At 44.3% G+C, this 24,464-nt stretch overlaps 2 protein-coding genes and 1 pseudogene across 4 annotated transcripts in view; 2 read left to right on the top strand and 1 right to left on the bottom strand.

Moving 5' to 3' along the window:
• Positions 1 to 8,414: 8,414 nt before the first annotated feature.
• Positions 8,415 to 10,401, bottom strand: mrpl47 (mitochondrial ribosomal protein L47). The gene is made up of 7 exons (XM_014215787.2): positions 10,236 to 10,401; positions 9,913 to 10,061; positions 9,734 to 9,794; positions 9,539 to 9,635; positions 9,269 to 9,399; positions 8,873 to 8,968; positions 8,415 to 8,725 (listed from the first exon to the last, which is right to left on the bottom strand). Exons 1-7 carry the CDS (start codon positions 10,364 to 10,366, stop codon positions 8,614 to 8,616), a joined length of 777 nt encoding a protein of 258 aa, XP_014071262.1. The 5' UTR covers positions 10,367 to 10,401; the 3' UTR covers positions 8,415 to 8,613.
• A 98-nt stretch (positions 10,402 to 10,499) lies between these two features.
• Positions 10,500 to 16,237, top strand: LOC106613498 (NADH dehydrogenase [ubiquinone] 1 beta subcomplex subunit 5, mitochondrial-like; annotated as a pseudogene).
• A 387-nt stretch (positions 16,238 to 16,624) lies between these two features.
• LOC106613496 (ubiquitin carboxyl-terminal hydrolase 13) overlaps positions 16,625 to 24,464 on the top strand; it is a 58,381-nt gene continuing 50,541 nt past the window's right edge. For all 3 annotated transcript variants that reach the window (XM_014215786.2, XM_014215785.2, XM_014215784.2), the window contains exon 1: positions 16,625 to 16,915. In XM_014215786.2, the coding sequence (XP_014071261.2) occupies positions 16,805 to 16,915 (111 nt within the window). In that variant the 5' untranslated portion in view covers positions 16,625 to 16,804. The remainder of the gene's footprint in view (positions 16,916 to 24,464) is intronic.

The raw sequence follows: 24,464 nt of genomic DNA, 5'->3' as shown, positions 1-24,464 counted from the left end.
TTATCGCATTTCCACCACGGGGGTGGTGATGGAGTGTGACCGCGTTAAGGCCGTGCGTAATTGGCCGACTCCAACCACGGTAAAGGAGGTGCAGCGGTTTTTAGGCTTTGCCAATTACTACCGGAGTTTTATCCGGGGTTTTGGCCAGGTAGCGGCTCCCATTACCTCACTGCTGAAGGGGGTCGACGGAGGCGGACGGAGCCTTCAAGAAATTGAAGACGCTGTTCACCGACGCACCCGTGTTGGCGCACCCGGACCCGTCTTTAGCGTTCGTAGTGGAGGTGGACGCATCCGAGGCTGGGGTGGGTGCCGTGCTATCACAGCGCTCGGGTGCGCCATTGAAACTCCGCCCCTGCGCTTTCTTTTCGAAGAAGCTCAGTTCGGCGGAGCGTAACTACGATGTGGGGGACAGGGAGTTGCTAGCAGTGGTTAAAGCTTTGAGGGTGTGGCGGCACTGGCTTGAGGGGGCTAAACACCCCTTTCTCATCTGGACCGACCACCGAGACCTGGAGTACATCCGGGCAGCGAGGAGACTGAATCCACGTCAGGCGAGGTGGGCCATGTTCTTCGCCCGGTTTAGGTTTACCATCTCCTATAGACCGGGTTCCCTAAATACTAAGGCCGACGCGCTGTCCCGTCTCTATGACACGGAGGACCGGCCCATCGATCCAACTCCCATCATTCCAGCGTCTAGGCTGGTGGCACCTGTGGTATGGGAGGTGGACGCGGACATCGAGCGGGCATTGGTGTTGGAACCTGCGCCTGCGCAGGTGCCCGTGGGGCGCATGTATGTGCCGCTCGGTGTTCGTGATCGTTTGATTCGGTGGGCGCACACGCTACCTACTGCGGGTCATCCTGGTGAGGCGAGGACAGTGGGGGAGTCTAAGGGGGAAGTACTGGTGGCCCACCTTAGCTAAGGACGTGAGGTCCTATGTCTCTTCCTGTTCGGTGTGTGCCCAGAGTAAGGCTCCTAGGCATCTACCAAGAGGGAAGTTACAGCCCCTCCCCGTTCCACAACGACCATGGTCACACCTGTCCATTGACTTCCTGACAGATCTTCCCCCCTCTCAGGGGAACACGGCGATTCTGGTGGTTGTGGATCGGTTCTCTAAGTCCTGCCGTCTCCTCCCATTGCCCGGTCTCCCTACGGCCCTGCAGACTGCGGAGGCCCTATTTACCCACGTCTTCCGGCACTACAGGGTGCCGGAGGACATTGTCTCTGATCGAGGTTCCCAGTTCACATCCAGGGTCTGGAGAGCGTTTATGGAGCGGCTGGGGGTCTCGGTCAGTTTGACCTCCGGTTATCACCCCGAGAGCAATGGGCAGGCGGAGAGGGTGAACCAGGAGGTGGGCAGGTTCCTGAGGTCGTATTGCCAGGACCGGCCAGGGGAGTGGGCGAGGTATATTCCCTGGGCTGAGTTAGCCCAGAACTCACTTCGCCACTCCTCTACTAACATATCACCCTTTCAGTGTGTGTTAGGTTACCAGCCGGTCCTGGCACCATGGCACCGGAGTCAGACCGAGGCTCCTGTGGTGGAGGACTGGGTCCAGCACTCCAAGGAGACCTGGAGAGCCGTCCAGGACTCACTAAAGGAGGCCAGTGCGTGGCAGAAGAGGAGTGCTGACCGCCACCGCAGTGAGGCACCCGTGTTCGCACCGGGAGACAGGGTCTGGCTCTCGACCCGGAACCTGCCCCTCCGCGTGCCCTGCCGGAAGCTGGGGCCGCAGTGTGTGGGGCCCTTCAAAGTCCTGAGGAGGATAAACGAGGTGTGTTATCGGTTGCAACTCCCTTCCTATTACCGTATTAACCCCTCGTTTCATGTGTCTCTCCTCAGGCCGGAGGTAGCTGGTCCCCTTCACGAAGATGAGGTGCCGGAGGTCCCTCCGCCCCCTCTGGACATCGGGGGTCCCCGGCGTACAGCGTACGGGCCATTCTGGACTCGCGACGCCGGGCGAGGGGCCTACAGTACCTCGTGGACTGGGAGGGGTACGGCCCGGAGGAGAGGTGCTGGGTGCCGGCGGCGGACGTCCTGGACCCATCTATGTTGAGGGAGTTCCACCACCTCCGTCCGGATCGCCCTGCCCCTCGCCCTCCGGGTCGACCTCGAGGCCGGTGTCGGCGCGCTGCGGGAGCCGCGCGTCAGGAGGGGGGTACTGTCACGATTCCCACCGACGGTGGCGCCCCTCCTGCTCGGGTGGCGCTCGGCGGTCGTCGTCACCGGCCTATTAGCTGCCACCGATTCCCTTTTGCTTTTCCCTTTTTTTATTTTGTGACACCTGTGGTCAATTAGCCATTAGAGGGGCTATTTAGTTTAGCTGGCCCGCTCCTGTTCGTGCGGGATTAATGATTGTTTCTTGTGTGACGGCTTGTGTTCATGTCGACGTTGTTGTACGCCGCATGTATTTTCTCCCCTGTGTGTGGGAACATTTGTTTTTTGTGAGTGTATATTAAAAACACCACTACCCTGTGTTCGCTGCTTCCTGCGCCTCATTCCTCCTCCACAATTACCAAGCCTTAACACTCAGAAACCACACACACACACACACACACACACACACACACACACACACACACACACACACACACACACACACACACACACACACACACACACACACACACACACACACACACACACACACACACACACACACAGTAAATAATTCAAGCTTCTTCAAAGGACAACAGAAAACACACCTCTTTTAACAGGGAAATCATAATGAGTAAATTGGACACACCTGAGTGTCGTTAATGTCTCTAGGACGGTCTCTGCCACCCTCTAGTGAAAGGTGGAACCATGACAGAATCAGGTGTTGGTAATTATGGGACCTTTTAAACATTCCGAAAGCCCCGTTCCTACACTTCACTGCTTCTCTACAGTCTTCAGTCCACCAGGGAACTGCATTACTCTTTCTCCCCCCGTACTCATAGGAATAACCTCACTTGCAGCCCTTACTATTGCTCCTCTTACACCATCAATCACTGTTTCCATATCTGAATTGAGATCAACCCGAGACAGCTCCTGTTCACACAACTCCTGAAACTGACCCCACTCCACTTTCCAAAATATACATCTTCTCAATCCATTTCCTACTGAATCTTCCACCCTCAATCCGACAGTACACCTGATAGGATAATGATCCGTACCCCCTGCAGATTCCTCCAAAACCTCCCAACTACATCTGCCTGCCATTCAACTTGAGATCAAAGTAAGATCCAGAGCAGATTCATCTCCAGTTACTAGGTCAATCCTGGTTCCTTGGCCGTCATTAAGACTCACAAGACCTTTCTCATCCAGTAGTTCCTTGTCCATTTACATCAGACTCCCCAGAGCTTAGGTCCTATCTTGACTTTCTAGATTCCCAAGGGCCATCAACTCTATTCTCTTACACAGGTTGTAAAAGTTGACTATTACCATATTCCCCCCTCCAAACCACACCTCTACCACTACATACTCCCGTTTATCTCCCTCTTCTTAACACCTATATGGGATCCCCGGCTTCATAATGGTAGCACACCCTCCTCCTCCCCCTGCCACCCTAGCTCTACGGACTGCAACATAACCTTGTAAAATCTACAGTAGGTTTAAGCCATGTCTCCTGGAGACAATAACATATCAGGTTTGGCTGGTAACTCCTCATGAAACTGTCTGAACTCTTACCCATTAGCCATCAAACTTCTGGCATTCCATTGAAGGATTAATACCATTATGAAAATGAACCAATACATGATTCCTGGCTGGACTGATTCTCAATCTTATTGAGGTCATCCTGTACAATTTCCCATGTCAATCCTGTGATCCCAAGATACCTCACTGCCTCCTCCACTATGATCTGTATCTTCTTAGTCTTCGATTGTAATTTTTCTGTGCAATTGATTGCTGCTGTCACTACATCACGCCAAACCTGAATCCCGATCTGCCCTGGAATACCTGCTCTTCTAGGTGCCCTTCACTGCCTCTGCATACGCGATTTTTCACTCATTCCTCACCTGCTGCACTTCCAAACTGTCTTTTCATCACTGAACAACCCCCATATGCCGCAACCCCCACAGTTATAGCACTTTAACTGGACCGTCTCCAAATTCCCCATATGGATGTTTTCCCCCACACTTCTCCTATTGCCTTTACACACTGCCGCCACATGCCCAAACATATGAGTTATAGCAATGCAATGGTCATCTGGAGGCGCTTTGCCTCCCTTAAAGTGGTCCTTTATTTCTTTCATGTTAATCATTTCTGGAACTCCTGTAATAACTCCCATCACCCACTGTCGTGCAGTTTGATCCAGCATGCTACTATCAACAAGTTTATATACCTGCTTGAGTTTGAGTGTCTTCTCATGCTGTTTAGCATTGAAACACACCACCACCAAACTTCCATCACAAAGAACAGGCTCTGAATAGTATCGTTTTTTGCTTTCGTTTGAAATTCAGGGTAGTTGCATGAATTTGGTTAGTGTTTTTGTTTTTGGTAATTAGTATTCATTTGTTAATCCAAAACATATTTAGTTTTTGTGGTATTTTTTGTGGTATTTTTTACGATCCCGTACAGTAGGTGGCAGCAATACACCTGGAACGAATTGCAAAAAAACCTCCTCATGCCATTTGCACACACTGTATATAGGCTCTTTTTTTTCTATTGTGTTATTGACTGTACGCTTGTTTATTCCATGTGTAACTCTGTGTTGTTGTTTTTGTCGCACTGCTTTGCTTTATCTTGGCCAGGTCGCAGTTGTAAATGAGAACTTGTTCTCAACTAGCCTACCTGGTTAAATAAAGATTAATAAAATAAAATAAAAATAAAAATACACCTTATGAGTGTAGACATAGTTTGGGAAACCCTGATATAGAGCCTTTTGTAATCTCTGCTTTCACCAGGATCTAATGTTTTTTGGCCCAAATATGCCAGTCTAGAACCTAGGTACTGTATGTCTGCAAAGCACATGCACGCCTCCTATGGTACATGGGCAGGGTTGGGAAATAACGGATTACAAAAAAACGTTAACTGTAATCGGTTACGTTACCAGCAAAAATATTGTAATCAGACTACAGATACTTTTGAAAAACAAGATGAGTACGTCAAGGATTACTTTTAAATTCAGAAAGGATGTTTGTGAGAAAAAAAATCTTTGACAGTTCTCTGTTTTCTCAATGACATTCAAATCAAAATGTGTTTGATGGATTGTGGGAAAAGAGCAGGAATAGGCTTTTGTAGGCTACAATCCAAGCTATGTCTTAAAATGGTGTGACTGCTGTCGGCATCCAAAGATTACCTAGCTTGAATAAATGCTTGGAGGTAAGGATGACAGCAGTGGTGGAACAAGCTTCCCCCTAAAGTCAGGACAGAGTAGTCCCTGCCCATCTTCCAAAAAACGTCTGAAACCCTAACTCTTTGGATAGTAAACAACTCTCAAGGCACCCCGACACCCCCCTCTCCCCCCCAAAAGGCCCTTGTCTTTTCCTTCTAGCACTGACTTTGCTGATAAATAACATTACCTTGTTGAGGGAAAATGTACTTTTGTGATGTGTTGTTGTCTCGCCTAGCTATCTTAAGATGAATGCACTAATTGTAAGTTGCTCTGGATAAGAGTGTCTGCTTAATGACTAAAACGTAAATGCATACGTCACCCCAAATCAGAAGCCAAGAATCAAATCCTTATGGAAAAAATGAAGTAGACCCAAATCCAAATGTAGAAGTTGTAGGCCTATGCCTACTATTTGACTAATATGCATGTGGCCCACTTTTCAGTTAGCATGATCATGTTTTCGTTCACTTTAAATATTAACCAAAGCAAAACCAAAGCAAAATATCCCTTGCCTATCTCCTTCAAAAGAAGCTGCAGGGCTATAGAAATAACAACTATATAAATAATAGCATTCAAATACATTATTCCATACCTTATTGTTTTCCTTTTTCATCAGTAGTTCTGGTCAGGTGAAGCAGATGCTAAACTACAGGACTGCTTTGCTATCACAGACTGGAACATGTTCCGGGATTCTTCCGATGGCATTGAGGAGTACACCACATCAGCCACTGGCTTTATCAATAAGTGCATCGAGGACCTCGTCCCCACAGTGACTGTATGCACATACCCCAACCAGAAGCCATGGATTACAGGCAACATTTGCACTGAGCTAAAGGGTAGAGCTGCAGCTTTCAAGGTGCGGGACTCTAACCTGGAAGCTTATAAGAAATCCTGCTATGCCCTCAGATGAACCATCAAACAGGCAAAGCGTCAATACAGGGCTAAAATTGAATAGTACAACACCGGCTCCGACGCTGGTCTTATGTGGAAGGGCTTGCAAACTATTACGGACTACAAAGGGAAGCACAGCCGCGAGCTGCCCAGTGACACGAGCCTAGCAGACGAGCTAAATCACTTCTATGCTCGCTTCGAGGCAAGCAACACTGAGGCATGCATGAGAGCATCAGCTGTTCCGGACAACTGTGTGATCACGCTCTCCGTAACCAACGTGAGTAAGACCTTTAAACAGGTCAACATTCACAAGGCTGCAGCCCAGATGGATTACCAGGACGTGTGCTCCGGGCATGTGCTGACCAACTGGCAGATGTCTTCACTGACATTTTCGACATGTCCCTGATTGAGTCTGTAATACCAACATGTTTCAAGCAGACCACCATAGTCCCTGTGACCAAGAACATGAAGGCAACCTGCCTAAATGACTACAGACCCGTAGCACTCACGTCCATAGCCATGAAGTGCTTTGAAAGGCTGGTAATGGCTCACATCAACACCATTATCCCAGAAACCTAGACCCACTCCAATTTGCATACCGCCCAAACAGATCCACAGATGATGCAATCTCTATTGCACTCCACACCGCCCTTTCCCACCTGGACAAAAGGAACACCTATGTGAGAATGCTATTCATTGACTACAGCTCAGCGTTCAACACCATAGTACCCTCAAAGCTCATCACTAAGCTAAGGATCCTGGGACTAAACACCTCCCTCTGCAACTGGATCTTGGACTTCCTGACAGGCCACCCCCAGGTGTTGAGGGTAGGTAGCAACACATCCACAACGCTGATCCTCAACACTGGAGCCCCTCAGGGGTGCGTGCTCAGTCCCCTCCTTTACTCCCTGTTCACTTACGACTGCATGGCCAGGCACGACTCCAATACTATCATTAAGTTTGCAGACAACACAACAGTGGTAGGCCTGATCACCGACAACAACGGGACAGCCTATAGGGAGGAGGTCAGAGACCTGGCCGGGTGGTGGCAGAATAACAACCTATCCCTCAACGTAACCAAGACTAAGTTGATGATTGTGGACTACAGGAAAAGGAGGACCGAGCACGCCCCCATTCTCATCGATGGGGCTGTAGTGGAGCTGGTTGTGAGCTTCAAGTTCCTTGGTGTCCACATCACCAACAAACTAGAATGGTCCAAACACACCAAGACAGTCGTGAAGAGGGCACGAAAAAGCCTATTCCTCCTCAGGAAACTAAAAAGATTTGGCATGGGTCCTCAGATCCTCAAAAGGTTCTATAGCTGCAACATCGAGAGCATAATGACTGGTTGCATCACTGCCTGGTACGGCAATTGCTTGGCCTCCGACCGCAAGGCACTACAGAGGGTAAACTCTCTGTTTATCATATATGCATAGTCACTTTAACCATATCTACATGTACATACTACCTCAATCAGCCCAACTAACCAGTGCCTGTATATAGCCTCGCTACTGTTATTTTTCACTGTTGTTTTTATTTCTTCACTTACCTATTGTTCACCTAATACCTTTTTTGCACTGTTGGTTAGAGCCTGTAAGTAAGCATTTCACTGTAAGGTCTACACCTGTTGTATTCGGTGCACGTGACAAATAAACTTTTATTTGATTTAGTTGTGGTCATTATTTCCAGATCAAATGGACTACCGTGTTACACACACATTTAAATGTATTTTTATTACATCATCAGCTACATTTGTGACATCACAAAGCCAGCTGGTTATTTGTCCCTGTTAAATACATTTTATACATTCAATTATATTCATAAGAAATCCATAACATACCTATTCTAATATGTTTCTATATCACTGGCTTATAGCGGTTTCACCATTGACCATTCCTGGAACGGAAGTTCAAGATCTGTCTTGGCGTAATGTCGATAACAAGCGTTGAAGGTGTACACCTCAAACTTTGATGTTAGACAATGTTCACTTTCATAATTCGTTTTTGCCACACTTGTCTGAGCAGTCCAAAAATGTTGAAAACAATCCTGTTCACCATAGACAATAATGTTCAGAATACCTGCAGTGACAATTGCTGGTATATCAGAATATTTATTTACCTACAATTTATTGTTGGAGCAATCTTTTGACTTAAATAATTTTAGTTATGTTCAAGGACATATTTTGAATTCTGTGGTTTAAAATATGACACAAACAGTGTGTGTACATCACTTTAATAGGAATAACCATAATCAAGGCATCATGATACAGAGGAAGACAAATGCCAGTTTACCAACATGAAAAAGTACATTACATAAAAGCTGATGACAGACATGTTTATGCAAAAAGACAGGGGATACAGTCACATGCTCCAATGTGAATTGCAGGAGAATGATGTTTCTTGGTCAATGAAGGTCTCATGATGACTGGGCCTTCATTTGGGGAAACTTCTCCTGGAGTGCGGTTTGTTTTTCTCTCTCTTTGTTCTGTAATCTGGTCTTAGCACGGAGGTGTTTCTCTAGACGAAGCCTGGAAAAAAGAAAGACAACTTGTGACAACAGATGATTGCATTTGCCCTTGTGAAGGTGTTATGCAAGATGTGATATGGTTAAGTGCTCTGCTTGGAGGTACTCATATTGTACAGTTATAAACTAATGCATGAACGATGTTCCTTACCTTATGTGGGGGGTGACAAATAAGGGTGTGTAGAAACGTTTGCGTTTGTATCTCTTGTTCATGTACCAAGGAAGCGCATGCTCTCTAAACCGGTACCTAGAAAAACATTTAAGATCAGAGTTAGCAATGACAATCAATCTTACCATTTGAATATGAATATTTTAAGGAAACTGCCTTTGTTTGCTTCGAACAGGTAATTCCTCTCCCCGATAGTTTTCCAAAGACGGTTCAACAACACTTCACTCAATCTAGGCCAGGCTAACATGCTACATTTTGAACATTTGCTTACAAATTGAATGGGAAATAAGGCCAGTAAGGTAAAAGCAACATTTGGTTATTGTGGAAGGAGATACTTCTATGTATCATAGTGGTGTATTGTGTATGGAAGCTCCGTACCAGTAGACCCGTCCAAAGACGTCCTTTCTCCAGGCCCCGGGTCTTGCTCTCTCCTGGCCTGTCTGAAGCAGGCGGAGGGCGTCTTCTCTCTCCTTCACCACTGTGTCTAGTCTCTTCATGGACCTTTCGATCTGAAGAGATAAGGGTTGTCTCAATTTGTGTGTGTGGACTGGTGTAGACGGTCACTAAATGAATGTGCTCTACTAGGAATATCTCAATGTTCAATATTAATGAACCTGGTCAGAAAACATAGGTCTATGTCATATTTACCTTCTTTAGGCGCTCTGGACTTGGCATCTGAATTCTTTGCCTTTTGGACTCCTGCTCAATGGTAAGCAGCATGTTCTTCTCTTTCAAGAGCACATACCTGTGAGAACAGTGAAAACAAGATTTTCACCATTTAGTTTATGGACATTCATTCTGGAGGTCAGTGGTCTTCATTCAATGTCAACCTTTACTACTTGCCAGAGCTTATGTAAGTCTTCATTACTTTTTGTCCTTAGTTGCTTGGCAGTCCATGGTGCTCCTACAATTAAATCATTAAAATAATAAATGTTACTCAGCTACTTACCAGTCCCTTAGAAGGAAATCATTAAAAAAACGTTGCTGTGGTGATCTGTCGATATACTAGCAAAAAGTCTTACCTGACTTCACTGTTGTTTCCCCCCAGTTTTCAGGTATGTCGAAAAACTCCTCAAGTCCTCTTCTGCTGATGGTAGTGTGCAGAGGCCGACACTGTCCAACAAGGCCCACATGACAGTGCCAATTTGAGCTCAAAAGTGGAAACGTTAACCTAACAAAGAGGAGAACAAAGCAGATTCAGGTACTGAATGGTAAATCTATTCAGCAGCATCCTCGCCAGTCGCCATTTAATTATTTCTCTGTGCCATGATTATGAAAGGTTAGTTACTAGGGTTCTGAAGCTAACGAACTAACGTTACGGTTCTATTCGGTATTAGATTCTTACCTATAAGGATAAGACTGAGATTTGGTCAAAGTGAGAGCAGACGGTTGGGCGGCTAACGATGTAGAAATCCTAAAAGAGATTTGAAACTGTCTGCAAAGTGTCAAAACGCGTCCTGCTGAGGTCGCCGCCATCTTTGCTATAATTCCCTACCCAGAATGCTTCACAAAAAATACATTCAACAAAAACTCATTAGAAACACTTTTGGTATTTTGAATCATGAACAAAAGTAAAAAAAATAATAAAAAAATCTACATAGTAGAAATGAAACGTTAACATAAAATCTTTACTTTGTTAAACTCTTATTCGCATATTTGTTTCCCTTCGCAAATATGGCTGTTTTGGCTTCACACTGTAGTCACGGACCTATCACAGAACGGTCTGCCTGGCCGCAGCAGCGATGCTGGGCGTGAGTGTTCTTTGGTCTGCTGCTAGGCTAAATCCTCTAAAATAGGGGAATTATGCGGTGAACTTGCTCAGCAGAACTGCAGTATGCACAGATCAAGGTAAAAGGCTATTTAACGCTTGCCGAGTCTACAATTACCTTATTTTCTTTTGCAATGTATTGTTGTGACCTTGTGCCTAGTACTGTGGCTGGCTAGCTTCCTGCTGTCACAAATTGCTAGTTGGCCATCCTACTTTCAAGTGTCTCTTGCCGCTGCAAATAACAACATACACGTCTCATTTTACAGATTTTTTTTCTCCATAGTTTACATGACTCGCGCGTGGAACTCATTAACTAGACTAGTCCTTGATCATGACTCTCAGTTCCATACATTAACGTTACACATAAATCATTGGACGAAGGCGTATTCTGTATGGGGGAGTTTTGTTAAGAGCCCTCGGTCTGCACATTATTAAAAGGCTTTGCATGGTCAATCTGCCGTCGCAGTACAGCATTTACTGCGATGCGGCCTCCGCAGAAGTCAGAGCGAACATACTTTTTGCCCGGACGACGTTGCGACAATTGCGCGCTGCTCAATGGGACCCCCACTCACGGCCGGTTGTGATACAGTCAGGAATCGAACTACGGTATGTAGTGACGCCTTTGCAGAGCTGTAGTCAAGAAAATGAGTTTATGTTTATACAGGACCTCCCGCCCCCACCTACCGTCAACCTATCATGTCCACGTGGAGCTATATACGGAGCCCTCCGCATTGTTACAACATTTGAGAGGTGCATGGTGACATGGCACTGAGCTTGATTAGGTATCTGCATGTTTCACAGGATTGCCAGGTCTAGCTAAAATTAATAGTCCAATGACTATTCATAACCCGGGCAGAAGGACTGAAAACTGGCCCACATTTTTTTATTTATAGCAACAGATTTGCCATATTTATGCAATAAAACCTTTTTACATTACCTTATCGAGCCAATTAAGAAGGAATATCATAGTAACTTGTAATGACATTAGAAGCTAAATTTGGGTTTTCTCAAAATAATAATAATAATTATATGTCGCAAGAGAAGAGATAATTAGCTTTTATTAAACTCGCCAAATAATTTTCCGTGAATGGATGTCGATTAAACTTGTTTGACTGTTATGATTAAAAGCAATAAGGCACAAGGGGGTATGGTATTTTTTTGTCATACCTGTGGTATATGATCTGTTATAAACTGGTTGGTTCGAGCCCTGAATGTTGATTGGCTGACAGCCGTGGTATATCAGACTGTATACCAGACTGTATTCAGGGCTCGAACCAGGTTTATAATTGTAAATAAATCCCCTTTGCACATGTGCATAACTATAAAATAAATCCGACAGGAGAGTTTGAGTGATGAAAGTTGGCCAGAGGATCTCGAACTCTCTGAGCAAGAAACACTTGGATGAACATAAAAAACGAATGTTAAGTAACTTTCTGGCAACTGTGCTGTTATTATGTGCCAGATGTTAAGACTAAAAACTGTTATAAATGGCCTATTTATGAGATTGATTTGTAATTTATATGCCATAATAACAGCACAATTGCCAGAAAATTGCCTAACGTTAGTTTTTGATGTTCGTCCAAGTGTTTCTTGCGCAGAGATTTCAAAATCATCTGTCCAATGTTCCTCACTCGAACTCTCCTGTCGAATGTATCTATAGTTATGCACATGTGCAAAAAGGATTTATTTACAATTCTAAACCTGGTTTGAGCCCTGAATGCTGATTGGCTGAAAACCATAGTATATCAGACCATACACCACGGGTATGACCAAAAAATACTTTCTACTGTTCTAATTATGTTGGTAACCAATTTATAATAGCAATAAGGCCCCCCGGTGGTTTGAGGTATATGGCCAAGATACCATGGTTAACGGCTGTATCCAGTCACCCTGTGTTGCGTCATGCTTAAGAACAGCCCTTAGCCGTGGTATATTGGCCATATACCATACCCCCTTGTGCCTTATTGCTTAATTATAGCAGTCAAACAAGTTTAATCAACATCCATTGATGGAAAATGATTTGGCGAGTTTAATAAGGGCAAATTTAATTTTCTCTTGTGACACTAGAAAACAATGTCTACTATATGCCATGGTCTCTCAGTCACCAGATCTCAACCCAATTGAACACTTATGGGAGATTCTGAAGCGGCACCTGAGACAGCATTTTCCACCACCATCAACAAAACACCAAATTATGGAACATCTCGTTGAAGAATGGTGTCGCTTTGTGCCAATAGAGTTCCAGACACTTGTAGAATCTATGCCAAGGTACATTGAAGCTATTCTGGCTCGTGGTTGCCCAACACCCCATTAAAACACATTATGTCGGTGTTTCCTTTATTTTGGCAGTTACCTGTACCTGATTTGGTGCAACAATACGGTGATTCCCACATAAATAATGTGTTGCAATGCCTAACATCCCTGAAAACTTTGCTTTGCAGTGGCAGAACGCTGGGGAAGCCATGGGAAGCAGATGCTTGTCATCAAGCCTACTGGCTTCTATGACAGGAGGTTTCTGCAATTATTAGTAAGTAGCTAGTTATTCAGACTAGAACTAGCCTACTGCAAAATAAACTCTATTGTTTGGTTTACAGACAACTGTCCCCAGCACTGAACCACAGAGTTTACTATCTTATTTACCCCCCACTTTTCTTTCTAGAAATTCTATATCCTGGTTACTGGAATCCCTGTTGCAGTCTTTGCAGTCATTCACATCTGTGAATGTGTTTGTTGGTAAGTTTGTGTTGATGTTTCCATTGATGTACAGAAATATTCTAATGTTTATATGTTACAGGGATTACAATGACAGCACTCCAATACAAGCACTGCCACGTTTTATTAATGTTTATGGAGAAACATGGTAAATGAGAAATTAAACTGAATATATTATTCTGTTTTTTAAGGTGAGGCTGAGCTGGCTGAGATTCCTGAAGGGTATGAGCCTGAGCATTGAGACTATTACAAGGTACTTTGAGGCCTTTGTCGCAGTTGTTTTCTCTTATCACAGTTCATGTCTTATTTGGAAAAAGTGACTAATCGTTTTATCAGAAAATTAAATGGAAATCATCTATAAACAAAGTTATTCACATAGTAAGCAATCTCCAGAGGATCACCTATCAGATTTGGGCAAAGTAGGTTTTGAGTCCTATTGTTGTCCCTATATTTGCAGCATCCTATCACCACGTGGATCTCACGGACATTCTATGACTCCCCAGTGAAAGACTATGAGAAAATGATGGCCCTTATTCAGATTGAGTCTGAGAAGGGTGAGATGAGGTGAGTGTCACACAGTGAACATAGTGCCAACAATGACAAGCCAGTCTATAGGGAGGAGGTACGTGAACTGGCATTGTGGTGTCAGGACAACAACCTCTCCCTCAACGTCAGCAAAACAAAGGAGTTGATTGTTGACTTCAGGAAGCACAGGATAGAACATGCCCCTGTTCACATCAATGGGACTGCAGTAGACAGTCATCAGTTTTAAGTTCCTTTGCATCCACATCACAGAGGACTTAACCTGGACCAACAACACCACAACTCTTGTTAAGAGGCCACAACAGCGTCTCTACTTTCTAAGGCGGATGAAGAAATTCGGGCAGGCCACCCCGAGTCCTTTCAAAATATTACCGCTGCACCAACGAGAGCATCCTGATCGGTTGCATCACAGCCTGGTACTGGAATTGCTCCGTCCATGATTGCAAGGCCCTCCAGCGGGTGGTAAAGACGGCCCAGTACATCACTGAGACCGTGCTCCCACCCATCCAGGACATCTACTTGAAACGGTGCTTTATGTTTTATTATTTTTTATTGTTGCATTGTTGAGAATACATTTGCATGTATGCATTTGATTGATTGGACGGTGTATACTGTGTGTATCCTGTACATATGACAAATAAAAACGTAACTTGCATTCCTTCTTTTTTGTGTGAGCAAAACAGAAGGATAATATAAAAGAAAACAGACAACGTCGACAATATAAATCTTTAATCTGTACACATTAATTTGCCAACAAATCCTATGTTTTTGTATCTGCAGACTGCAACAGTTAGAGGTGCGTAAGCAGATGAGAATGAAGGGAGATGGACCCTGGTTCCAGATTGAGACACTGGACAAGAATCTGGTCGACTAGAGCATTAAATCAACGCCTGAAAATTAAACCAACCAGTCCCACCACCCAGTGTAAACTGTCAGTGATCAGCAGTGGTGGAAAAAGTACTCAATTGTCATACTTGAGTAAAAGTAAAGATACCTTAATAGAAAATGACCCAAGTAAAAGTGAAAGTCACATAGTAAAATACTACTTGAGTAAAAGTCTAAAAGTGTGGTTTTAAATATACTTAAGTATGAAAAGTAAATGTAATTGCTAATATATACTTAAGAATCAAAAGTAAATAATTTCAAATTCCTTATATTAAGCAAACCAGACTGCACCATTTTCTTAATTTATGGATAGCCAGGGGCACACTCCAACACTGAGACAAAATTTACAAATGAAGCATCTGTGTTTAGTGAGTCCACCAGATCAGAGGCTGTAGGGATGACCAGGGATGTTCTCTTGATAAGTGTGTGAATTGGACCATTTTCATGTCCTGCTAATTATTAAAATGTAACTAGTACTTTTGGATATCAGGGAAAATGTATGGAGTAAAAAGAACAGTATTTTCTTTAGGAATGTTGTGAAGTAAAAGTAAATGTTGTCCAAAATATACATAGTAAAGTAAAGTACAGATACCCCCCAAAACTACTTAAGTACTACTTTAAAGTATTTTTACTTAAGTACTTTACACCACCGGCGATCAGGATCACTGTTTGTATATTATTTTCTTCATGACTAAAATAAAGTATCTGTCTGTAAAGTATACATTGAAATGCTGTTTTCCATCTTTAGACATCTAATATTTTATCCTAATGGGCTTCACAATTACAATGTTGTTTAGCAGGGGCACGTTCATTTGGCTAAATGTTTTACAATGGTACGTACTGAACGACCCATTCTCTTGCATTGGTGCACGACTTTCTTTTTAGTATTTCTCCCATTTGGCAGCAGTGGCATGTTGTGATGTAATTATAACGTTCCCGACAGGTCGTTAAAAGCAGCAGTTGCTGTTACTTTTGCTGTGATTCCTTTATTCTATTGTCAAACCTAAGAGTGGTGTCTTTGTCATAACCCATGAATGTCCACTAGATGACAGTGCTGTGATGACATTGCTCCCTCCTTCATTCTGTACTGTCATGGAAACAGTCTGAGTGAAAGCAACATAAAGATTGATACTCACAGTATATTAGCTTTACTTGTCCACTTTCATATCAATGCAGATGAGGGAAGCCACTTGGGACTATTGAGGTGCTAACTTGGACTGATTACAGAAGTTTGGGTGAAATTAAATGAAAGGTAACAGACTAGAGTAAAACTGTGTGTACACATATTGATATGATGCAGAATTGTGGTACAAAAATAACAACAGATTCATGCTCTCAAATGTATGTAACAACTTTATTTCGGCGCTTATGTACTTAGTAGCAACTCTGAAAAGTCAGTGTGTCAGTGTGGTCAAATAAACAGTTTGCCCTTCCTTAAAGTATGTAGTGTATTTCTTGTTCTGATTATGACAAAAAGAACCACACCTGTTTACAGTATTCTTTAGTCTTATTAAAGTAATACTGTTAACTAGTATCTTAGATAGTATAAAGTATTGCCTCAAGTATCTTAAGCATCCTATATGGACTTCAGCATTTGGGCAAAAATAGTAACTCTTAAATTGGCCGAATTTATGTGACATGTAGCCTACGGCACAAAAGCCAAGAGGTGGAATGTGTAGCCTATTAACATTTGAAAATAGAATAGTCAGAGAAAACATTGGTGGTGTAGCCATTTGTGTGACCGCTCGAGTTACACCGTTCAGGTGCGCGTCATGGTAAATAGAGCGATACAATTCTTTATTACACACGCAATTTGGTAGCCCTCGCACCTGTCAAGACCTTTTTGGTGTTTTTTATTAATGAGTTCCCCCGTTATGTTTTCAGCGTCATATCCCCCGTCGCTGGAAGAATGTCGAGACCGAATGATTTAAAAATAGGATCTCTCCTCTGACAGCCTGCTCTAATGACTCCCGGAGCATTGTAGTGCGAGAAGTAGGAATGGGAAGATGGCTGCAGATCTAGGAGAGCTGCTGGTCCCTTATATGCCCACCATCAGAGTTCCCAGAACAGGAGACAGGGTTTTCAAGGTTGAATGTGCCTTTTCCTACGATTCGCCCGTAAGTCTCCCAATATTATGGTGTGTTTGTGTGTTCCAGGCTGTCTTGTAAACTGCGCTAACACACGTGAATTAGCTAACGCTGTTTTGTGTATGGACCTGGGAGTTCTATGACCACCATTCTCTTGAACTTGAGCGCAAGTCTACCAAAAATAAATAATTATGTTTACATCCCGTGGAATGGGATTTCCTTTGTTGAAAAGGCGCTATTTCAAAGTCACACACGTAAAATCACTAGAATAACGTTATATTGATATGGGAGTTATTGCTCACGGTTTTGTGTTAGAGAAAATAGTTCATAGAAATTGTGGTCCATCCATTTATTTCAATGTGGGTGACTTGTCATCTGCCACTTCATGAGTAGCGCCAATACCTCTTGAGGGCAGTTCTTCCTGATGTCTTATCTCTAGGTGTGGAGCAGTCAGTGTAGCTTGTAATACATTTGGGTCCCCCATGGACGGGCTCCACAGGAGGTTGGTGACACCTTATTTGGGGAGGATGGGCTCATGGTAATTGCTGGAGCGGTATAAGTGGAATGGCATCAAATACATAAAAAACGGGGAAACAATTTTCTACCACCTTGCTAGGGTTGCTAATGCTACTTCATGAGGTTGCGGTGCACATTAAGCCAGGGGTAAGGGGAAGGGGGATACCTAGTCACTTGTACAACAATGCATTTCAACTGAAATGTGTCTTCGGCATTTAACCCAACCCCTCTGAATGAGAGAGGGGTGCAGGGGCTGCCATAATCGACATCCATGTCTTAGGCCCCTGTGGAACAGTCGATTAACTGCCTTGCTCATGGGCAAAATGACAGATTTTTACCTTGTCAGCTCGGGGATTTGATTCAGCAACCTTTCGGTTACTGGCCCAACGCGCTAACCACTAAACAACACTAATGCGATGTGCAACATCCGGAAGTTGGCCGAAAATCTGAAAATGGTGGTGTAAAATTGTTTTATTAAGATGGTACACATATCTTCCCTTTTTTATTTTTGGTACACCGACGAGCCATTCAATCGAGTTAAGGCAACTGACAACTTTACAGCCTTGAATGGAGGATGTTTTATGTACGAGTCGGCCCATGGGGGATACTAGTGTGTTGCTGGCTTAATCCATTAGTCGGACGTAAAAGGAATAATAGATCCATGTTGGGCTACTTACTTCACAAGACCGATTAACTGAAACACATGCACGTTATTACAGACTTTTTAACGCTGAAGCTTGTGGCTCCCAAGTGTTTGGCTTTTTGGAGTAATTATTCAGAAGTTTTTTGCTACGAAACATTTTATTAATGAGAATTGCCATTTTGAATGTGACTCATCTGTCTGGAGTTCATCATGTCAGACTGGAGACTTGGGTTGGTTATTTTTATCCCTGTGCTTGAAGCTCGTGTGTCGAGCTACTTTAAGGTATGTCGCAGAGAGTTTTATGGGGGCCTATACTCCCAAGTACAGATATAGGTTAGTATGGAGGGTTATTTGTTGCCCTGCTATCCAAACTCCTTGCTCCTGCCAAACACTATGCCACGCCCACAGAAGTTAGTTTCTTCTCTGTAACAAGACTGGATCTGAGTACCTCCCTGACAATTTGTAGAATGCCAACACATTTTAACCATTATTAGTCCCAGAAACTGATGGTTTGGCCCAAAGCCAAATCACATCTGGGTAAACCGGCATTTTCAAAATGAATATGTGGATACCCCTTCAAATGAGTGGATTCGGCTATTTCAGCCACACCCGTTGCTGACAACGTGGCAACGTCATAGGATGTTAGGACGTCCATAGGACGTCCAACAAGTCAGTTCGTCAAATTTCTGCCCTGCTAGAGCTTCCCTGGTCAACTGTAAGTGCTGCAATTGTGAAATGGAAACGTCTATGTGCGACAATGGCTCAGCTTCAAAGTGCTAGGCCACACAAGCTCACAGAACGGGACCTCCGAGTGCTGAAGCGCGTAGCACGTAAAAATCGTCTGTCCTCGGTTGCAACACTCACTACCGAGTTCCAAACTGCCTAGGGACACAACGTCGGCACAATAACTGTTCGTCGGGAGCTTCATGAAATGGGTTTGCCTGGCTGAGCAGCCACACACAAGCCTAAGATCACCATGCGCAATGCCAAGCGGCAGCCACTGGACTCTGGAACAGTGGCAATGTGTTCTCTGCAGTGATGAATCACGCTTCACCATCTGGCAGTCTGATGGATGAATCTGGGTTTGGTGGAAACCAGGAGAACGCTACTTGCCCCAATGCATAGTGATAACTGTAAAGTTTGGTGTAGGAGGAATAATTGTCTGGGGCTGTTTTCATGGTTAGGGCTAGGCCTCTTAGTTCCAGTGAAGGGAAATCTTAATGCTACAGCATACAATGACATTGTAGATGATTCTGTGCTTCCAACTTTGTGGCAACAGTTTGGGGAAGGTCCTTTACTGTTTCAGCATGACAATGCCCCTGTGCACAAAACGAGGTTCGTACAAAAATGGTTTGTCGAGATCGGTGTGGAAGAACAACGACTGGCCTGCAGAGAGCCCTGACCTCAACCCCGTCAAACACCTTTGGGATGAATTGGAATGCTGACTGCGAGCCAGGCCTAATCTCCCAACATCAGTGCCAAACCTCACTAATGTTCTTGTGGCTGAATGGAAGCAAGTCCCCACAATAATGTTCCAACATCTAGTGGAAAGCCTTCCCAGAAGAGTGTAGACTGTTATAGCAGCAAAGGTGGGACCAACTCCGTATTAATGCCCATGATTTTGTAATGAGATGTTCGACAAGCAGGTGTCTTTTATTTATTTTTTGGTTAGAGATATGAGCCAATTGATGACTTTGTTTTGTACAACACTCCACATTTTGACATCACCACAAACGACTCAATGATGGCAGTCTCAGACTGAAGTATGTAGCGATCATAGAGCAGCGGAATAACTCTGTTTGAATCATCAGACATGGTTATTTGTGTGAATATATTTTTGTTAAACCTTAAAAGCCTCCATCGTTGTGTGGAAATGAGGCTCTTGTAGGCCTCTGCATTGAAGTTGAGCAAGGAATTTTGCTGGTGGTAGGCAGTTAGGGCTGGCAGGTAGCCTAGTGGTTAGAGCGTTGGACTAGTAACCGAAAGGTTGCAAGCTCGAATCCCCGAGCTGACAAGGTAAAAATCGGTCATTCTGCCCCTGAACAAGGCAGTTAACCCACTGTTCCTAGGCCGTCATTGAAAATAAGAATTTGTTCGTAACTGACTTGCCTAGTTCAATAAAGTTGAACTATTTTCACGGTCTGCAAAGCCACACTGGAGTTACACTGTTTCGAACATGAAACCATGTTCTAGGCGTATTTCAGAAAATAAAGTCCTGAATACAAAAACACTTGATTTAGGCCTGCCCTAGCCTATATGTAAATTGCCTGACATTTTATTGACACAACCCTGCTGACAAATCCCAATATCCTTGAAAATTTGACATCCTTTGCGCATTGACCCCAAATGTTTTTACACCTTGATGAAACAACATCAATATAAGAAAATATCAGTAAAAACTGAGAGAAATGCAGATTTTTGAACCACCTATTTGGAATTGACATTGTTATGGCAGTGGGGTCTGAAATGATTGACACTTAAATTATTGACACCCTTTATAAAGATGAGCAAAAATAAAGGATACAAATACTGAGCTATATTATATACACAAAAAAATGGGAAATGTTATACAATTGCTCAGAGAAAAGATTTTGTTTATCAAGTAAAAAAAAAATTCTCAAAGATAAGGGTCAAAATTATTGACACCTGTGTTTTCAATACCTTCTTTTCTGCTCATGTGTTCAAATTTTGACACCAAATCCACCACTGGTGTGCATGGCCAAAGAGGTCTATTTTCATTTCATCCAACAAATGTAAATGCCTGGAGTTTGCTAAACGGCATTGGCACTTGGCTTAGAACCGGTGTTTTGGTCAGATTACATGAAAAGAGAGCTCTCTGGCCTCTAACACCAGTAATGGGTTTGGCATTGAATTGAACCTACCGTAAAATATGTTGGTGGATCTTTGATGTTATGGGGCAAGGGCATCATGAACTTTCCCCAGTATCAAATCAAATCAAATTTATTTATATAGCCCTTCTTACATCAGCTGATATCTCAAAGTGCTGTACAGAAACCCAGCCTAAAACCCCAAACAGCAAGCAATGCAGGTGTAGAAGCACGGTGGCTAGGAAAAACTCCCTAGAAAGGCCAAAACCTAGGAAGAAACCTAGAGAGGAACCAGGCTATGAGGGGTGGCCAGTCCTCTTCTGGCTGTGCCGGGTGGAGATTATAACAGCACATGGCCTAGATGTTCAAATGTTCATAAATGACCAGCATTGTCAAATAATAATAATCATAGTAGTTGTCGAGGTTGCAACAAGTCAGTTGGCTTTTTCATAGCCGATCTTTGAGAGTATTTCTACCGCTCCTGCTGTCTCTAGAGAGTTGAAAACAGCAGGTCTGGGACAGGTAGCACGTCCGGTAAATAGGTCAGGGTTCCAGCGGGTCTGAGACAACAGGTCTGGGACAGGTAGCACGTCCGGTGAACAGGTCAGGGTTCCATAGCTGCAGGCAGAACAGTTGGAACTGGAGCAGCAGCACGGCCAGGTGAACTGGGGACAGCAAGGAGTCATCAAGCCAGGTAGTCCTGAGGCATGGTCCTAGGGCTCAGGTCCTCCGAGAGAGAGAAAGAAAGAGAGAATTAGAGAGAGCATATTTAAATTCACACAGGACACCGGAAAAGACAAGAGAAATACTCCAGATGTGACAGACTGACCCTAGCCCCCCGACACATAAACTACTGCAGCATAAATACTGGAGGCTGAGACAGGAGGGGTCAGGAGACACTGTGGCCCCATCCGATGAAACCCCCGGACAGGGCCAAACAGGTAGGATATAACCCCACCCACTTTACCAAAGCACAGCCTCCACACCACTGGAGGGATATCTCCAACCACCAACATACCATCCCGGACAAGGCCAAGTATAGCCCACAAAGATCTCCGCCACGGCACAGCCCAAGGGGGGGCACCAACCCAGACAGGAAGACCACGCCAGTGACTCAACCCACTCAAGTGACGCACCCCTCCCACTTACCGCATGGAAGAACACCAGTAAGCCAGTGACTCAGCCCCCGTGATAGGGGTAGAGGCAGAGAATCCCAGTGGAAAGAGGGGAAACCGGCCAGGCAGAGACAGCAAGGGCGGTTCGTTGCTCCAGCCTTTCCGTTCACCTTCACACCCCTGGGCCAGATTACACTTAATCATAGGACCTACTGAAGAGATGTGTCTTCAGTAAAGACTTAAAGGTTGAGACTGAGTCTGCATCTCTCACATGGGTAGGCAGACTATTCCATAAAAATGGAGCTCTATAGGAGAAAGCCCTGCCTCCAGCTGTTTGCTTAGAAATTCTAGGAACAATTAGGAGGCCCGCGTCTTGTGACCGTAGTGTACGTGTAGGTATGTACGGCAGGACCAAATCGGAAAGATAGGTAGGAGCAAGCCCATGTAATGCTTTGTAGGTTAGCAGTAAAACCTTGAAATCAGCCCTTGCCTTAACAGGAAGCCAGTGTAGGGAGGCTAGCACTGGAGTAATATGATCAAATTTTTTGGTTCTAGTCAGGATTCTAGCAGCCGTATTTAGCACTAACTGAAGTTTATTTAGTGCTTTATCCGGGTAGCCGGAAAGTAGAACATTGCAGTAGTCCAACCTAGAAGTAACAAAGGCATGGATACATTTTTCTGCGTAATTTTTGGACAGAAAGTTTCTGATTTTTGCAATGTTACGTAGATGGAAAAAAGCTGTCCTTGAAACAGTCTTGATATGTTCTTCAAAAGAGAGATCAGGGTCCAGAGTACCGCCGAGGTCTTTCACATTTTTATTTGAGACGACTGTACAACCATCCAGATTAATTGTCAGATTCAACAGAAGATCAGGATATTTTTGCCCAAAACCTGGTTGTTTCTGCCAGGAGGCTGAAACTTGGCCACAAGTGGATCTTCCAGCAAGGCAAAAACCCCAAGCACACATCAAAACCCACAAATAAATGGTTCATTGGCCACAAAATCAACATTTTGCAATGGCCATCTCAGTCTCCAGATTTGAAACCCATTGAAAACCTGTGGTTTGAATTGAAGAGGGCATCCCATAAGCACAGACTAAGGATATCAAGGATCTGGCTTAGTGCCGTTATCCTCGCAAGGTGAGGTTTTGAAAGGTATTGAAAAAAGGGGTGTCAATAATTTTTACCATTACCTAATTGAAAAAACAATATTATTGTTAAACAAAATCTATTTCTCTGAGCAATTATCCAGAAACCGTGGATAGATGGTGGCATTCGCGCAAAACTGAAAGTGTGAACCACCGCATTTAACCATAGAAAGATGACCGGGAATATGTTTGAATACAAACAGTGTAGTTATTCCCTCCGCAAGGCAATCAAACAAGCGAAATGTCAGTATAGGGACAAAGTGGAGTCGCAATTCAACGGCGGCTCAGACACGAGACGTATGTGGCAGAGTCCACAGACAATCACGGACTACAAAAAGAAAATCAGCCTCGTCACGGACACCGACGTCTTGCTTCCAGACAAACTAAACACCTTCTTTACCCGCTTTGAGAACAACACTGTGCCACCGACACGGCCCACTACCAAGGACTGTGGGCTCTCCTTCTCCGTGGCCGATGTGAGTAAGACATTTAACGTGTCAACCCTCGCAAGGCTGCATCCCTAGCCGTGTTCTCAGAGCATGTGCAGGCCAGCTGGCTGATGTTTCTGGATATATTCAATCTCTCCCTATCCCAGTCTGCTGTCCTCACATCCTTCAAGATGGCCACCATTGTTCCTGTACCCAAGAAGTCAAAGGTAACTGAACTGAATGACTGTCGTTTGTAGCACTCACTTCTGTCATGAAGTGCTTTGAGAGACTAGTCAAGGATCATATTACCTCCACCTTACCTGTCACCCTAGACCCACTGCAATTTGCATACCGCCCCACTAGGTCCACAGACGATGCAATCGCCATCACACTGCCCTATCCCATCTGGACAAGAGGAATACCTATGTAAGAATGCTGTTCATTAACTACAGCTCAGCATTAAACACCATAGTACACTCCAAGCTCATCATAAGGCCCTGGGTCTCAACCCCGCCCTGTGCGATTGGGTCCTGGACTTCCTGAAGGGCCGCCCCCTGGTGGTGAAGGTAGGAAACATCTCCATTTCGCTGATCCTCAACACTGGGGTCTCCTCCTGTACTCCCTGTTCACCATGACTGTGTGACCATGCACGCCTCCATCTCGATCATCAAGTTTGCAGACAACACAACAGTAGTAGGCTTGATCAGCAACGACGAGACAGCCTATAGGGAGGAGGTGAGGGCACTTGGTGTGGTGTCAGGAAAACGACCTCTCACTCACTCAGCGTCAACAAAACAAAGGAGATGATTGTGGCCTTCAGGAAACAGCAGAGGGAGCATCCCCCTATCCACATCAACAGGATAGCAGTGGACAAGGTGGAAATGTATGTTCCTCGGCGTACA

Source organism: Salmo salar, chromosome ssa10, assembly GCF_905237065.1.
Source record: "Salmo salar chromosome ssa10, Ssal_v3.1, whole genome shotgun sequence".
NCBI lineage: Eukaryota > Metazoa > Chordata > Actinopteri > Salmoniformes > Salmonidae > Salmo > Salmo salar.
The sequence above is the reverse complement of the archived record's forward strand: the minus strand, read 5'-3'. Positions and strand labels throughout refer to the sequence as shown.

Excerpts from the sequence above, each read along its gene's own strand:
- mrpl47 (XM_014215787.2), bottom strand. The coding sequence starts at position 10,366 with ATGGCGGCGACCTCAGCAGGACGCGTTTTGACACTTTGCAGACAGTTT. Across the intron at positions 9,400-9,538 it reads GTCCAGAGCGCCTAAAGAAG|ATCGAAAGGTCCATGAAGAG; the intron begins GTAAATATGACA and ends TTATCTCTTCAG. Across the intron at positions 8,726-8,872 it reads TTTGTCACCCCCCACATAAG|GCTTCGTCTAGAGAAACACC; the intron begins GTAAGGAACATC and ends TCTTTTTTCCAG.